The sequence below is a fragment of the Brienomyrus brachyistius genome, unplaced genomic scaffold, assembly GCF_023856365.1.
Source record: "Brienomyrus brachyistius isolate T26 unplaced genomic scaffold, BBRACH_0.4 scaffold57, whole genome shotgun sequence".
Taxonomy (NCBI): domain Eukaryota; kingdom Metazoa; phylum Chordata; class Actinopteri; order Osteoglossiformes; family Mormyridae; genus Brienomyrus; species Brienomyrus brachyistius.
Window position 1 is genome coordinate 1266367 of NW_026042332.1, and position 17854 is coordinate 1284220.

Consider the following 17854-nt stretch of genomic DNA (forward strand, 5'->3'; position numbering starts at 1 on the left):
AATAATTTTGGCCATGCTATTTTTGTTTTCCTCATTTGAAATAGGTGCATCAGTAAAATATTTCAGTCAGACTTTTTGGAAATTGTGTCTGTTTTTTTGGAAGCAATTCTCATAAACTTTAAATACTAATAATTTTCTTAGAAAAATTAACAATTTTGTTCAATTTTTATTGGGAGCTAATAATTATGAAATTACCTGTAATATCAATCCATCTTCCAACCATCTGGTCAGGTTAAAGTAGGGGCCTGGAACTTATCAGGTTGGAGTATCCCCTGGATGGGATGCCAATGCATCACAGAGCACAATCAAACACTATGGCTAATTCATTGATGCTAGTCTATCTACATGTCTCAGGACTGCGGAAGGAAATTCACACAAGGAGAACGAACACTGGGGGTGTGATACGACAGTGCTACCCACTGGGCCACCATGTCAACCTTGAATACATAAAATCCGGCCTGAAAATGGCTGGCTCCGTGATTCACAAATAAAAGTGACATGAGATCACAGAGGTATGGGCCAAAACCACCAGAATTCCCCAAAAGGTCGCAAGAGGCCCTGGTTAAATACACTATAAATCATTAATAATTAAAGCTAACTGGACATTTTCACTCATGCTGTACCATACAATACTGCAAACGCCTCACAACCAGGAAAGTTAGATTACTGAGTTAGCAAGACTTCGTAGCAGGTTCTATTCCAGCCAGATATCACCCTCAAGTGAACTATTGAGATGTGGCATTTGCCTGACAGGCCTGATTGAATGAACAGCTTATGGTTGTACCTGGTTATGAAGCAACATTTTTGGACCAGTGTTTTTCGGTTAATACTTTAAACATGAAATAGGAGAGTATCAAGTGCATAAATCCAATCATATATCCCTTTCACTGGACATCTGCCTAAGCATGAAATTAAAGTACTTGGTGATTGGTCTAATCCTTAATTCTACACACAATACTTTACCACACTTGAGCCAAATTTTTGATTAGTGAAACAAAAATCCACTATTTTTCAACTGAGGTAAGACCAGAGAACAGGTAACCATGCCCTCTGTATTGTTTGGGACAAAGACACATTTGTCCTCGATTTACCTTTCTGCTCCACAGTTTCAAGTTTCAAAACACACATTCCAGACTTTAAAGCACACATTTTGGCTTCACCATGTAGAAATTACACTTTTTACACATACCCCCCTCATTTCAGGGCACCATACTGATTGGGACATAGCAATGGTGTGTATATTAAAGCAGTCATGCTTAATACTTTGTTGCATATCCCTCGCACGACTGCTTGAAGTCTGTGATTCATTGGCATCACCAGGTGCTGAATATTTCTCTGGTGATGCTTTGCCAGGTCTCAACTGCAGCCTCAGCTCCTGCTTGTTTTGGGGCCCCTTAAAGTTTCCTCTTCGACATATGGAAGGCACGCACAATTGGATTTAAATCAGGTGACCGGCTTGTCCATTCAAGAATTTTCCATCTTTTAGCTTTGAAAAACTCTCGTGTTGCCTTAGTTGCATGTTTGGGAGTATTTGCTGCAGAATGAAGCGCCGTCCAAGGAATTTAATCTTGGGCTCATCTATCCATAAGACCCTTTTCCAGAATTTTGCAGGCTCTTTTAAGTACTTTTCCGCAAACTGTAATCTGTACATCCTCTGTTTTTGTTGTTAACTAGTGGTTTGCATCTTGCAGTGCAGCCTCTGTATTTCTGTTCGTGCAGCAGATAGTCTCTGCCTCTGAAGTTTCTGATCTGTTGGACAGGCTTTTGGGGATTTTTGGGTCATCAGCAGTGGAGGTCTTCCTTGGTTCACCACTGCATTCTTCCTTCTTAAAGATATTCCAGACAGTTGATTTTGTAATCCTAAGGTTTGACTGATGTCGTTAAATTTTCTTGTTGCTCAGCTTCATAACTTCTTTGATTTTCATTACGCTATTCACAGCTCTTCTCCTCATGTTGAACACTGGCAACTACAAACTCCAAATTTAGCCTAGGTTAGCCTAGGTTTCTTATTCCAATGAAGCAGTGAAGCACACCTGAGTAATCACAGATGCCTGTGAAGCCGAATGTCCCAAACATTATGGTGCCCTGGAATAGGGGGGGACTATGTATGAAAAGTGTGGTAATTTTTACATAGTGAAACTGAAATGTATGCAAATAACTTTAAGCAATTCTGGAATAGCCATTTTAATCATATCTGAATTGTTTGATTTGAAATTTTTAACTGAATGTCCCAAACATTATGGAGGGCACTGTAGTGATGACATCCTTAATTTAACAAACAGCTTCTTATGATTTCCAGGAAAAGGCAGAATATGAAATTACAAAGGCTTAGTAGCAGGAGCCCCAGTTACACTGACTCGTAGCCACGGCAGACAGCTTATACTGCACTTAATCACATATTATACTGCAGGAAGCACAGAAACTTGTGTTTATAAAGCATGTAATTTAAGCAATGGGCCACAAAATAACTGTAAAACACTTTACACAGTTTAATGGTGAATGCAGGTATAAACAAAAAACGTGTATTGTAAAAAAAATTGAAAGTGAAATCCAAGCAGCAATGTTATGTATTCCATGTATCCTGATCAGAGACCATAATGGAGATTTATGTAAAATGTTCAGTTTCTCCTATATTACTGGCTTCCGATTTCAAGGGGAACAATTAGCAGGTTATAGTTTTTACGTCAGAACTACATGTTATGTTGAAACAACTGTATTAATGTGAATGTTTACAGCATATAGTAATTTCCTATGCAAATTCTACATAGACCACTGTATAAATGAAATATTCCAGATCAGATCTACAGCTTAGTGTTACAAAAACAGCCATTTTTACAACCTCAGCTGGTTTAATTGCCCCTCGGGGACAAATACAGTTTTTTTTTTTTATTTGGATTTGTGTTGCACAAATGGTGCACAGAATATATTCTATGACATGAGTATAATCAAAAAAGGGAAAATAACCATACAAGTCAAATGTTGAACTGCTTTTCTATGGTAGTAAGAACTTTGCTGTACTTTCCTTACATAATAAACCTTGAATCGCTGAGACCATAGCAATGTGAGTTTGAAACTGCTGTAAGGAAAGAAGCAGCCGCCCGTGGAAATTTAGCTCTAGAAATGCTGTACAAATACTATCTGTAAAAAATAATTATGAAAAATAAACTCAGGGAATATAAACTGGCATGTTCTTTAAGAATCCGTTACAAACAATCGGCTTTCAGGTCCAGCGTGTAGAAGTCTGGCTGCTACTTCAGGTGCCACTACAATCCACATGCAGCCCTGCATCTCCTCCCCAGCGGGAAGTACATCCGGGCCGCCGTCCTCCATTAAGACCTGGCTGTGTCGGCAATGGGTCCATGTCAGTACAGCCTTGCTCAGGCGGCGCTGTGCTAATCCCAGAGTGCAGTCTGCCCGTATACCTCCCTATACGCCACGCGCTTGAAAGAAAAAAACGAAAGAGCAGTCATTTGTATGGAATGACACTGCGAAGGCCACTGTCAGGCCTCTGCTTATCGGCAGTGACAGGAGGGAGTGGCTTTCCAAAGAAATCTGTAGGAGGAGAGGGAAAGAGACAGCTCTGTCAGTGGGCATTTCCTATCGAGACCTAAAAAGGAACTGCACAGGAACGCTCACCAGCACATACTGATTCCTCAACAGCCTACAACACATACAGAGAAACAAGTAATCTAAAGATAATATTCTTTTACCCTTTTAATAGGGATGCACCCATTCCACTTTTTCTGTACCGATAACGATACCTGAGCTTTGGGTATGGGCCGATACCGAGTGCCGATCCGATACCACTGTAGGCTTTTGCCTCGCTTTGTGGAAGAGACTGTAATCGTTCTGTTAAGTGTAAGGCAACATCAGGTGTAACTTAAACAAAGCATTCCTAACTTTGTAAAACTAAATGTAGTAATGGAGTTAATACATGTGCATTTTTTACATTTGTCATCATATCCGACCCAGTAGGATAAGTGGTTTGGAAAATGGATGGATGGATGGATGAATGGGGTTATCATATATTACATATAATGACAATTCAATGAATTAAAATACTCAATCATTTATATCAGGATTCCCACTTCTCAGCTGGAAAGGTCATTAGAGAGAAACAAGACCTTGACTATAAAGGCTGATTTATATTTTGAATCGATGCCGTAAGTATGACATGGGCACGGACCCTACACCATAGCCTGATATCTACCTCCCCAGAAATGTAACTATGCATCGCAGAGACGCAGACTGTGAGAACTGTGATTGCTTTGCTCGGTACTTATATTGGTGATGGATCCTGTACCGTTAGTTATATCTAGCATTAAATAATTAATTTAGTTTAATGTTAGATATAAATAACACCTCAGTATAGTTTTCTCTCGCATTTCCAGAATTTGCACAAAAATTTGCTGTTGTGGTCTTTCTCCGCTAACATTAGCAAACTCAGTATACTTTGCACTATGGCGCGTCTTTAGATGTTTGAACAAATTGCTTGTGTTAAATGACATTCTGTCCCTTCCTCCTCTCGACACTTTAGCAGAACAGAGCTTACGGTTTTTGCTTTACTTTTGTCATCATCCCTTATCTTGAAATGTGCCCAAACCCTGTTTACTCGCCAATTTGCCAATGCCGGTGTTCTGTGCGTTCATCTTTCCCAAATGTTTCTGGTTGACAGATCTCTTGCTAGATGCAAAAGTACGAGTATAAGCATACAATGCTGGTATCGGTGCATCCCTACTTTTAAAAAAATAAATTCATTATCTTATTTATACTTTTACGCCTGCCAATAATAATAATGAGGTTTTCAAAACAATATGAATCCTATTAAGATATTCAAAATAACATTTATACCTCTAGGCGAAAAACATTTAAATCCAGGTGTCATTTTAATTTCATCACATAAAAAAATCAGACATTTCAGATGCATTTCAATGTTACTGGAAAACAGGAAATCAGCACATAAGCCCAAAAAACAAGCATGTTAGTGATACGAACCAGGCCTCTTAAAAATGAAGAAAAAAAACTTGTCAATAGAGGTGTCTTTTGTTATTTGGAAAACTGATCTAAAACAAATTCAAGATTGAGACACATTTGGCTGACTTTAGCTGATAATAGAAGGTAAACAATGACTGGGAAAAACATGTCAATTTAGGTTTCACATCATGGCTTCCAAAGTCACCCCTATGAAACATGTAAAGGACGCACAGACAAGAACATTGAGAGAAGAACATTGAGTAATGCAGTGGGTTAATGATGCAGAAAGACAGCACCATGTCATAATGTCATCACAGCCAGTGTATATTAGCAATGAACATGCAGACAGTTAAGCAGGTGGAAGTTTGAATTACCAGAATGCTTTGTGTCCCCAAGTGGCTCAAGTTTGGGAAGCCTAGTGGCTTTTGGAGTAGCCCATCCAACTAAAACAAAGCAAGAAGTTCTGATGCTTAAGATGTTAACTCATCTTAGCTAAAAAGATCTCATTACATGCTCAATTTCATAACACTGCCGGTACCTAATACAGATTACATGTACTTAAGGTATGAGTAAAATGTAACCAGTCAGTATTATTCAAGTGACATTATAAACACTGGGGTTCCTCGGAACTGGAGTCATAATTGTACAATTATTATCCTGAAGCGGCAAAGACACTAATCATGTCATGGTGTCTGTCACCTGGAGGGGGAGGAGGGGGCGTTCGCATCTCAGGGGCTTCCTCTTCCGATTTTAAGGGGTCCACCCTGTGCTTCCGCTTCAGCCACTGCTTCTTCGCTTTCTTTTTGGTTTGTTCGGCTGCTGAAGCGTAAAACACACGAGTAATACAACCTTTAGTCCTGTGTCTCCCATGTCGCTGGAAGGATTTCTCATAAATCAGGACCGCCAGGCCGCGCAGCAATTTAAAAAAAAAAATCTAAATCCACCTTTTATTTTGCTTCGTCTACATGTGTAGGACCATATCATTTTCAGAGACATTTTCCCATCAGAGGAGCACATGCACAGGAATGTGAGGAAAAATTGCGTGACTGACCGCTGTCTGCACTGTCTGCAGTTAACTTCTCTCTCTCCTCCTCCTCCTCCTCCTCCTCCTCCTCCTCCTCCAGCTGCTGATGCTGTGGACTGGCTGGATTGCTGAAGGTCTGCAGCTCTCCATTGGGGCTCCGCTGTCCCTCAGAGATGTCCTCCCCCTCTTGCTCTTTCTGCTTCTTCAGCTTATTTTCATTCTGCACCCCCCCCACCCCCACCAGACACAACAGTAAATAAATATTTTCTCTCAAGTGAAACGATTCAATCACATTTGATACCTCTGAATTTGTGTTGACTGCCATCACAACGACCACTGTATCACCAAACAAGGTTGTGTAAGCTGTACACCACCTTACTTACTGAATTACATCTCGTCATGGAATGACAGCGAGCTGGCCTGCCTACCACCTAGATTTGGTGGCAATAGAATAGCACAGGCAGCAGATGATCACAGCACTGAATATGGCAACGACTCTATTTCAAATTGTGCAGAAGGTGGCAATGGAAAACCGCTCCTATTTCTTACCAAGGAAAACTTATGCCCAGATACGGCAGAATGAAAAACATTATAGCACTGGAAGACAGAACCGCTTCAGCAGAAAGGCACTTCACATGCAGCTGGGGAAGAGCTAAGGAAGGGCTAAGGATTCTTCCGACTATGGCTGATGTTCAGACGTGGTGGGATCAAAGACTTATAGGAGTCCAATTGATGATGTTGCCATGCCGAGAGAGAAAATCCCAGACTACAAAGACAGGATTACTATTGGAATATGGATTGTGCAGAGTATGCGCAAGGGACAGCTGGGCATGATAAAGATGAAAATGGATCCATACAAGTCAACATCTTAAGCATTAGCAAAATTAAATGGACTAGGCTACTTTCAGTTATATGAACACATCATTTACTACTTAGGAAAGAGGAAAAGCTGTGACTATTTTAGGAAGGACACTGTAAAGGCTAACTGGATACAATGCCATAAATGAACAACATATCACATGAATCCCATTCGATACGACAGTCACGCAGGCTTATGTGTGAAAGACTCGTGTGGGCAAAGAGGAAACTGCAGAGCTTAACCAGGTTCACTCTGAGACAGGTCATGCAAATGGTGCCAGGAGATTGGAAAAAGATTAGAAATTCAATTAGCTAATATGAACGTAGAAGCAGAAACAAAGCTACAGAATGACTGATTAGCTGGAGATCCCATGATATCTTCATTGCCAATCCAGTCTCCAAGGGGCAGAGCAAAGCATCTTTACACTTCAGTATCGCCAGATGGGTTTACAGAAATCAGACTATTTTCTCATTGTCAAACTATGAAAGACCTCAGTTCAAAGAGTGAAGATATGGCCTGAAGCAGATTACGGAACAAATCATAAACTGCACCCAAGAAATAGTGTGAATAATATACACATTGTCATCAAGGAAACATCAGAAACCAATTACAGACATTGGACTCACTTTATAGATGACCAGAAGAACTGTAGATGAAATTCAAAGTCATCCAAGAGAAATCCAATAAAAATGCAGTAAAACTGAAAGAGCCAAAGTCAATGTATTCAGGAAAGGCCAAGGAACAAGATGATGAGATGGATGTATGGATAACTGAAAAAACCAGGGGATATCAGAAGGTCAATATGTAAAACTTTGGCATTAGCTTTGGCGCCGGCAAAGACTTAAGAACACCGTGGTCTGTGAGGAAAACAAATCAAGATCAAATCAAGCCCAAACTTTCACTTGAATCACAAATAATCAAACTGAAGCTGTCTTATTTCAGGCATATTATAAGACCCAATATACTGGAAAAGCCAAAAACGTTTAGAAAAACTGATGGTAAAGAAGAGCTTGACCAGCAAACAATGATTATGCATGAGAAGCCTGAAGACCTCTACAAAAGCCAAAGTTTTGAAAAATCCTTTCATGAGATTGTTTGGAGATGACTTTGTCTTGACAGCAATTAATAATATTTAATGATTTATTATGAAACTAAAACTTCAGTTTTGTTTTATTTAGGAGTTAGCATTTTATGTATTCACCTATTTCAAGTAAAAAGTACCCAGTATATAAAAGGTGTGTGAGGGTTGAGTTGGGGTTAGATCTCAATCTCACACCTCTGTGATGACATCAGCAATCGGCTGGAAAGGGTTAGACAAACTGGCACCATCTTCCTCCTCCCCTGTCTGCACAGTCCTCCCCTCCCTTTCAGCCTCGTCTCGTTCTTGTTTATCCCTGTGGAAGAGAACACCATTTCAGAAAATCACAAGGCTGTCACACAGGCAGGCTGACCTCAAGGCCATGTGGGGCGACATTATGGTCTGTGTCCAAGGTTACCTTCTCTCAGCTTATTCTCAAAAGCATAAATGCTATCTCTTCAGTTTTGTGATTACCTTTCATTTAGAAAAATCATTATATTTAACTGAGCTTTTGTAGGGAACAATTCTTGCCTTACAGGCCATCCAAGGGTTCATGGGACACTCACCTCTCCTCTCGAGCTCTCCGGACTCTCTCCGCTCGCCCCTTCTTCTCCAGCTCCTCTTGAGCCTTCTGCTCTGTGGTATCCTTCTCCACGCGCTCGCTGATAGCCTCGTAGTCCCTCGCAATGTTTTTCAGGAGCCAGTTTAGCCCATTCTTAATGGACTTGTCCATCTTCTTCCCGTAGCCAATGACAGCTGAGCAGGGCTCCTGCAGTGCGAATGCCACACAGTGTAAAAATAGTGTCTTAACTCCATCTTTGATAAGGATAAGGAAAACATAAGTGTCAGAATCTGACCGTAGCAACACATGTCATTCAAAATAACACACCCAACCAGCCAAAAGTTGCATGTTTGATTCCCAAAAAGAGTACTCACAATTTGACAGAGACATTTATTCTCATTCACAAGCTTCTCCAGGGATAGATGCTCTATGATATCTGCCTCTGCCAATGCACCATCTCTGTCTTGTTTGTTGGCCAGTCTAAGGGAGGAGAAAATAACAATCCCATGATTTTGCAATGACTAATGTGAGGCGTAAACTGGGCAAATAGTTATGCAGCCAAAAACTCATGTTTCTTAATTCGAATCAGGAAATCGATGAACAAATCGAAGACGTAGACTCTCTCAGGATTTTTCACAACTATGTTACAGTATATCTCACACAACATATTCCGTAAAATCAAAATGGGAGCTAAGTAATGGCTATTTCTCACTACATACAAGTCATGGCACAGCAATCTATTAGCCGATTGTACAGCTACGCACGTGATATGCACCTTTCCCATCTTGTATAACAGGTTTTTTTCATTTCTTTTACACATGAAAACAAAACACGCGAAACTAATGTGACAGAACCATGTGTTTTCTGGAGGTACAATTCATAGTCTGAAGATCTGGGGGGTCCAAAATCCTCAATTGCCCTAGACACTAAAAAGTCCTGGTCATTTTCTAATTAATATTTAACATGGGGCAAGGGAAGCAGTGCTGACTGTTGCTCCCCCACCCTATTAGTCTTCATCTCCCCTAGAATCAGAGACAACGTCCCATCTTCAAAGATCATAGTTCAGATCTGAGCACCAGGATACATAACTCTGACTAAAACACCAGTAATTATACTACTGTCACCACTGATAAAAAGTGCTCAAACTAAAAAGCTGGTAATTATAGTCTTTACATTGTAATAGTCCTAGTTATCATACAACACATTTTCTGTGTCAGAAACTCTTTGCTACAGAATTTTCTCATTCAGAATTTATAACTATAAAACGACACAAAATAAATGGATAAGTACATAATTTGTTTTTTTTTAACATAAAATGTAACAGCAGATACTTCAAAGGAAATAGTTTATACAAATGGCAAACCCTTTCAGAATCATAATGCTCTGAATGGGAGATTGTGCCGTTAAATTGGCTCTGAAGAGCCGGGAGAAATTAAATAGGCAGCTAGTTTGCGAAACTCCATTCCAGATCATTTTTTAATGCTCCCATAAAATTGATGCTTCTTCTTAAAGCAGGAAGGCAAAGCTGTTTAACCCAAGGGCTATAGTCCCTTATAGACAACACTGGAAAAAAAATTAAGAAACATACAGTGTACATTTCCTTGAAGAAATTTCATTAAGTCACTACATATTTATCAGATGGCCTCATGAATTGCACCATAACGGCTTGCACTCAGTATGTAGTAGGAGGTGTGGCACGTGGACTGGAAGAACCACATTCTCCTCCACTTCCTGCTCTATACGTATGAAGGTGCTACAAATATTTACTTTTCGGGGGGGGCGGAGTGGAGGGTACAGACCCCTGGATGGTTTAGAAAGTGTATGGAGAGGTCAAGGCTGAAGAAATATCGGAACACATGCGCATCAGAGAAAAGTAACATTGTCGGGAGTGAAAGACTGCAGAAGATAGCAAGCAGACACCTGGCTTTGGTTCCAGCTCAGCGTTTCACTCGTACCTGACAACAAGGTAACATAACTGTTTATGGCTTTGGCAGACCAGCTTTGCATCACCGTTAAATAATAACATGATCTACAAACACAGTTAAGTTCATTTAATATCGGCCTCACAATGAAGGCAAAACAAGTGATCAGTCCAGTGACACTGATATGATCAGAGTGGTTTCTTAACAACATCGTTTTCTAAAGAAAGGTGTGGGGTGTCTGTTCTGAAATTTCTCCAGCCATGTAGCACAAATACGAATGCATCGTAAAATTTAGTATCTTGATAAACAATTGCTGTATAACACACATTTAGCAAATTAAATCTTTATCAAAAAATATTTAATTTCCATTAAAACAATTTTTTATGAAAACATATCTTCAGACCAAAGGACTCACTGTTAGAAAGCAAAATGTTGCTATTGGTCTTTGATGGACCTACATAATACCAGCGTATCTGTGCATCTGTTATACAACGTGTGTCCATAGAATAGGTGTTAAGAAAGATAAATTTCAGATCATCGCAAAATAGCAGATTTGGTTGATGGTAATTCAATCTTTCATGATCCACACCGAAATGGAAAGTTACATCAAAGTCTATTCATTCAATCTGCTATGAATTACAGTTCTGAGAGTGAACCACCTACAAATTCTTAACATTATATTCAAACACTTAACTACGATTTTGGCATTTTCAAATACAAGAAAGAATGTTCCAAGCTGGATATGAACAAGAGAGAGAGAGAGAGAGAGAGAGAGAGAGAGAGAGAATATGGACAGGGGGGATTCCCCATACTGCAGTAGCATGAGGAATAAAATGATTAATGGCCCAATAATAGTTATTTAGTGTAAACTATAAGACTGTGTCCTTTCTTGAAATAAACAACTTACAATTCCATGTAAATGAAAATAAGACAATGCCGTTTGTAAACCCAAGGTGTCACCCTCTAGATTACTTGCATTTTGCTAAGTTTGCCTTTTATGATATTTCAGAGCTAAAAAACATACTCTCTGCACTTCGAAAATAGTCAATGGAATTGCATGGAAGCCAGGGACTAGAAAGAATCTGACAGCATTTCTGTGTGTAAAAGAGCGCTTGGAAATCCAGAACAATGAAGGACCGACTGGAGGAGCTGCAGAAGACAATAGATGCCCAAGAGGAAAACAAGGATGACAACAACCCCTTCACGGATGAGGAGGAGGAGGATGATGTGCCCATCACTTCAGAGGCAGTGATCTTTGAGAAGGAGCCAATGCTGGAAAACTTCCTCCGAGAGGCACAACACATCCGAGAGGACATTTACCACCTGGAGGCGGAGGTCAACAAGTTCAGCCAGGAGCAGAAGACCCTGACTGCTGCTATGCGGAGCTTCAGCATGACGAAAAAGGAGAACAGTGTCACTTTGGACATCAAACTGCAGGCAGAGAGTATCTACAAGCAGCTGGACACCCTGCTCAAGCAAGTGAAGCAAACAGAAGCGAAGAGCAACCCGTCGTGCACTGCAACCCGCATCCAGTGTTCCCAGCATGCCATGCTCCTTCGCCACTTCCAGAAAGTCACGTGTCAATACAACGAGACTCTAATGAGCAGGCAAGAAAAGTGCAAGAAATTCATCATCCGTCAACTAGAGATATCCGGGCAGGAAACGTCAGAGGAGGAAGTGGACAAGATGGTGGAGCAGGGCAGGTGGAAGGTTTTCAGCGAGAACTTCCTGGATGAGGCTAAGGTTACCCGTACACAGATCTTTGAAATAGAGAGGCGCCACAAGGAGCTCATTCGCCTAGAGAGCAGCATGAAGGACCTGCATGACCTCTTCATGGAAATATCCCTGTTGGTGCAGGAGCAGGGGGAACACATCGAGAACATCCAGGCCCAAGTGGAGAAGACACAAAACTTCACGGCGAGCATCAAGGAGAATATCAAAAAAGCAGCTAGGTACAAAAAGGAGAACCCCTTCAAGAGAATATGCTGCTTCTGTTGTCGAATTTGTGCAAACTGAGCTCAGCCAATCGCATGCGAAGGCTTCAGTGTTTTTGGGTTCACTGCAGCAGCAATGCAGTAGTTAAGACAACACAACTTGCGCATAATGACTGCCCCCCCAACACCAAAGAGCACACAAAGGACCTGCATTCCATCTGGCTAAAATAAGGGCCAAGGGCACGATGAACTTTAACAGCACATCGCATCAGCAAGATGACTGATGTGGGCCGGGAACCCTGTGGGGTGCCAAACGTTCTCACCTGTTACATGAAACTATGGACATTTTTAAACATGAAATGAGGCCCATTATTCATAATTATAAGCACCGACCTTCACGGTATATTTATTTATAACAGTAACTGTTAACTCTAAACATAACGATGAACCATTTATGTATAAAATATTTTACTTTATTAATTCTAATAAATACAGTCAACATATAAGGCAGTTAGTGTATTATATGCTATTTTTTTATTTTTTTTACATGCTGAAGAAACTCTTTCCACCCAACAAGCTTATTTAATGAAATGCAAGAGTTGATGTCAAGATTAGTTCAAATACTTGCACATCGAATACTTACTATTGTAAAGACAATTTAACTTTAAAATCACAGGCTGCCATTTTAACAGTTTTTTCCCTTACTTCAGGGCAGCACACAGTAATAACAGATATAGCCCGAAAATAGTGTCATTCTCATGCTAAGGCATTTCCCTGCCATACCTGCAGGTCTGGCCGCTGTGCAGTGCTTGCGGCAGACACTTGTGTTAAGTGCCTACATTAGGCCAGGAGTGAGCTTCTCAGAAATGGTCTAACCCCATTAACCCAGCATGGGGGGGCTTTATAAGTGCCTAGCTGGACACCATGCCCGGCACGCGCCCATCAGTGGAAAGGATGGAGGCAGCATCGCTCAGACAAACTGGAGACAATTCTTTGATGAGGATGATGGGCAGAGGAAGAGTGTGTCTTGTGCCAAGTGCTTACATTATCCAGCTCATGCTGGGGTGGGGGGGGCTTATAGGGGGGAGCCTACAGGCCTTCCATAAAAGAGGAGAGCAGCTGCTATACCTCATAACATTGTGACACACAGTGTGTTACATTTTATGGGAGTCCCAGCTCAAAAAACTATGCAATGATTGTGTGTTTTATGTGTGTGTCCTGCCATGGAAACAGGATTGTTAAGTGAAAATTATGTGATTTCACTCAATAAACAACAAATGTTCATACTAACACACTCCCAACAGAGAGACAGAAATGTCAGCACTGTCTGGAGTTGTTTTCCAACTGAAACCATACAGTTCCTTTTTGAGAAGCAACACTGCCACCTTGTGTTTCCTAAAGGAAGAACATGAGGAACGCATTTGGATTGTTTATGGATGATTTTTAATAGAACAAAAAGTCAGAACGAATGCAAAAAATGGCACTTCTTTTTTTAATCCATTGCCCCCTATCAGCATGCAGTAACTACATTACTCACACAAGGACAGGCTTCCCAGCAATGCGGGGGTGTCTCAGAACCTCTGCCATGGTGTCCTTGGTCTCCTGAATGCGCTGGATGTCGCTGGAATCCACCACAAAAACCACGCCGTAGGATTCCGCGTAGTAGTTCTTCCAGATTCCACGGATCCTCTTGCCTCCTCCGAGGTCGAAGATGGTTACCTCAAACTTCCCCTGCTTGAGGTCCACCTTAGAGAAGCCCACAGTGGGTGCCACATCCTCAGGGTTTTCTGCAGATTAACAAAATTAAACACATGTGAATGTTTATTCTAATAAACGCTGAGCAGTTGCCATTTTGACAACATTTCTAAATGCAATCCTGTTGAAGAAATCACACACGTCATACTGTGTATATGTGACGGCTATTAATAAATTAAACTACACAAAAAGATCTTTAGGGATGCGATCCGAAGCAGCAGTCTCCTTACTGACAGTTTTCTGGAACTGGTAATAAAGGCTGCCAGTTTAAGGACAATGAATGGGCTAACATTCATCTGGTAAGTTTGACAAAACAACTAAATGGCCTGCATTTTTGTTATTCCGGTACAAACAGAATCTGCATATCAAATGAGCCATTACTCCCCACACGCTCCAAAAACCACAGGCAATTCTACCATTAATCATGGGGGGGGTGACTGGTGAAGTCTCACCTCCCTGTATCCCTCTGACTGTAGCAGTCTTCCCTGCATTGTCAAGTCCCACCATCAGCAATGTTACCTTCCTGCAAAGTTAAAAAATTAATACAAAATTAACATATTACTCTTGGGAGAACAAAATAATGTTTTAACAAAGTAGTACAAGGATCAATCTGCAAAAATGCTGGACATCATATCGCTTTTTTGGGCAGCACTGATACATTGGTTGATCACAGGTAGCCCATTTAACCTGACACCCATGAGAGGCATTGGTCCTTCTGCATTAACGGGAGCTTAGCTAACCATGGTGCAGGGATTTACAGACTGTATGAGTCAGCGTTCATTACTGGAGCTACACCTGTGTCCACAGCACAACAACACTGCTCATTGTTATGCGTGGGGGTTCCGTTTTTCAGCATCGCATATCTGAATCCCCACTCATACACCTGCTATTCCCAACAGGAAGATAATACTTCTATAGTTATTACTGCAGACATACAGGTTTGGGCCTCCAAGGACAATATTATTTATACAAGGTGATTTTCCATAATTCTTTCAATCCTACGGGTTTGAAATTCGAGAAGATAAAAACTGAGTGTTTCAATAAGGACACTGAAATGATTTCCTTACAATAACCCACAATATTTCAATACAAGGGAAAACCAAACTAATGGCTATATCATTCCAAATAAAAACTCTGATTATTACATGTTACTTAAAATTACTGTCTGTGATAATGTAACAGCTGAATGTACTAATAATGTAATAAGATGGAACAATGGAAGTACAGTACAATGTTCAATACAAAAGCATTTTTTTAAAAAACTGCTGAATCAACTACAAGATTATCAGATATGTGTAACTGTAGCATTACAACTGTCAGATCTAATATTCAAAGAGGCATAAGAGAAAAAATTCTCAGCTGAAAGGGAAAACCTCTTTGTTCATATCCCTGTCAATACAAACATACCCAAACACTGAGGCTAACCAAGACAAACACGAAGACTTAACCTTATGCTAACACAACCATGGCACCCCGGGTCAAAGACATTAAGTAAGCAGTCCAGGTAGTTTCCTGTTACAGGGTGTGGCCACTGCATCATTGACAGACCACACCACTGGCTGCAGGTCGCTATACATCCCTGCCCCCACCCTGTGTCTGGGGGCAGATTACAGGGGATTCACCATTTTCTTCCGCAAGCCAGCTGCATGACAAAATTCTCATTGACTATGTCAGATACAACAGACCAGTTTTCTTTGCTTCATCCTGCCTTGAACCTTCCTTACATCTTAAAAACAAGCCCCCCCCCCCCCCCCCCCCACACACACACGTCACGAATAACTTACTAATAAATATGAAATACACATACAAACATGCATCCAGCATCTTCACATTTTATTTTACAAATAAAAAAAAATCAAAATTCAGGAACATTAACATCAACTTTTCAAAGCAGACATATTTTTAAATGCTCACGACACAATTATATTCATTCATGAAAATTATGTAATTCATGTTATAAAATTTTAAAGAATCCAAAAGCAGTATCGGAGGTTCAATTTTGATGTGTCTACTGTACGGCCATGAAAATCCATTTTTATCAGGGTGACACTTTGGGTCACACTGCAGAGACATAGTTAAAGAATCTAGGAAGCATCATCTTGAAATATATAACAACACTGTCTCCTCGAAATCTCACATCCCCAACACGTTCAGAGGCGAATTCACTACTGATCCTCTCACTAGGACGGCTGTTGACGGGTAAAGCACGAAACAGCGAGAAAAACGCCGGGCCTGTGGAGCTTGCGCCGCTATCACAGAAGGTCGGAACCATATGGGACGACATCTGCGGGATCCAGAATGGAGTGAGCCGTACCGTACACTCCAGGGCATCAGCGGATGACAAGCGCGGCAGCTACTATCATGATCGCAAGTACTCGCACCACTTCACGGTAGCTTTGAACAACTTGACAACTTCATTCCAACCTTTGCCATCCCCGTAACCCTGGGACGATCAAAACTTCACAGTGACTGCCTTGGCATCGCTTTATTCTCCTGTTAAATAATTGTAACAATACCATTTATCATCCAGAATGATATAAACTTTCCCAGTTTAGGGTCGTTTGGGTCTGAAAGCCATCCTAGGAAGCACAGGGCTGGATTTAGGGGGCACCTTGGATGGGATGCCAGGCTATCACATGGCATTTACATACGCATAATCGCCCCCTTTGGGGCACTTTGTGTGGCCGCATATTTTCTTTAGGATTGCGGAAGGAAATCGGAGTATCCAAAGGAAACAGACACAAACAGGGGAAGAACATGTAAACACCGGGGACGGGACACGATATGAGAATCAATTATTAACGTCGGACGTAGAGCATCGCAGTACGGTTGACATTTATTGTTTCAATCAGGTAAATAAACACAACATTTTACACAACACAAAAGTCAACGATCAAGTAATCCGTTAAGCACTGACCTTGCTGGCTCCTTCCAGCGTTTCATCAAGCTGCAGCAGTTAGCCATGAGGCTGAACATGGCACTCGGGACTCCCGGACTTAGAGGAATCCACTCGTGTGACCGCGAAGCGAGCGCACCGGGCTGGCCAGAAAGCGCGAGAGATCCCGATGCGAGGCTCTGCGCGTCGTTCCCATGGTAGGCCGCCGCTTCAGCTTCGAGTCATCCCGACGGTGGGGAGACTTCGGGGGGTGGCGCACAAAGTAACGCGAGCTAACGCAGTCTAATTTCTCCTCGGGAGTTAATTAAGTACAGAGACCGACTAGCTCAAACTAACACGGTCTTACAGAGGCTGACTAACTCAGACGTCTAAGACCGACTAGCAGCTAATAAGACACCAGAGCGAAATAACGGTCCAACACACACTAAGAGAATGTGCAGAGATTGAGGCAAACAGGAATTAATACAGTTACACGTCGGCGCCGATTCCCTGTCAGTCAGCCTAACCAGCATCAGCTACCAACAGCGCACACTGGAAGGCGACAGTCATGTAAAGCTGATAAACTGAGGATAAAAAGAGATTTAAATACCGCCCTACTGTTTTAGCGACTAGCTGGCTACTCGGATGCACTTCTTAAATTTAGAAGAGCAACTTTCGTATATCAGCTACATGTCAGGCCTCTGAAACGGAATATTGGAACAGCTATTTTTCCACCGTTTCTCGTTTTAGAAGTAAAAATGCGAATAAAAAGTACAGTTTTGGCAACAAGTGGCGGTAATGTTTACACGTCCGGCTGTTGCTGCTATGGCTGCGAAGGCAAATCCCCGCCCCCACGGCTGTACTTGAACAA

The 17854-nt window shown here is 41.4% G+C and overlaps 3 protein-coding genes across 5 annotated transcripts in view; 1 reads left to right on the forward strand and 2 right to left on the reverse strand.

Moving 5' to 3' along the window:
• The window catches only part of LOC125724507 (ephrin type-A receptor 3-like), a 431178-nt gene that overhangs the window by 306095 nt on the left and 107229 nt on the right, over positions 1 to 17854 (reverse strand). The window lies entirely within an intron of this gene.
• On the reverse strand, positions 2466 to 17849 carry arl13b (ADP-ribosylation factor-like 13b). Of its 3 annotated transcripts, none has more exons than XM_049001243.1 (10): positions 17026 to 17849; positions 14561 to 14631; positions 13891 to 14140; positions 8872 to 8977; positions 8502 to 8704; positions 8134 to 8251; positions 6026 to 6218; positions 5674 to 5790; positions 5349 to 5417; positions 2466 to 3552 (listed from the first exon to the last, which is right to left on the reverse strand). In XM_049001243.1, the coding sequence occupies exons 1-10, from the start codon at positions 17082 to 17084 to the stop codon at positions 3467 to 3469; spliced, it is 1272 nt and encodes a 423-aa protein (XP_048857200.1). In that variant the 5' UTR covers positions 17085 to 17849; the 3' UTR covers positions 2466 to 3466. The 3 variants fall into 3 exon arrangements, with proteins under 3 accessions (XP_048857200.1, XP_048857201.1, XP_048857199.1); XM_049001244.1 differs by having other exon boundaries at positions 2466 to 3440; positions 5674 to 5793; XM_049001242.1 differs by having other exon boundaries at positions 5674 to 5793.
• Positions 10311 to 12713, forward strand: LOC125724513 (syntaxin-19-like). Its single transcript, XM_049001249.1, has 2 exons — positions 10311 to 10463; positions 11429 to 12713. The coding sequence occupies exon 2, from the start codon at positions 11548 to 11550 to the stop codon at positions 12433 to 12435; it is 888 nt and encodes a 295-aa protein (XP_048857206.1). The 5' UTR covers positions 10311 to 10463; positions 11429 to 11547; the 3' UTR covers positions 12436 to 12713.

Bases quoted from the DNA above. Each gene is read 5' to 3' on its own strand.
- LOC125724513 (XM_049001249.1), top strand. From the start codon at position 11,548: ATGAAGGACCGACTGGAGGAGCTGCAGAAGACAATAGATGCCCAAGAG.
- arl13b (XM_049001242.1), bottom strand. From the start codon at position 17,084: ATGTTCAGCCTCATGGCTAACTGCTGCAGCTTGATGAAACGCTGGAAG. The intron at 8,705-8,871 runs GTGAGTACTCTT...TTCGCACTGCAG, and splicing joins ATAAATGTCTCTGTCAAATT to GAGCCCTGCTCAGCTGTCAT. The intron at 8,252-8,501 runs GTGAGTGTCCCA...TCTCTTCCACAG, and splicing joins CGGAGAGCTCGAGAGGAGAG to GGATAAACAAGAACGAGACG.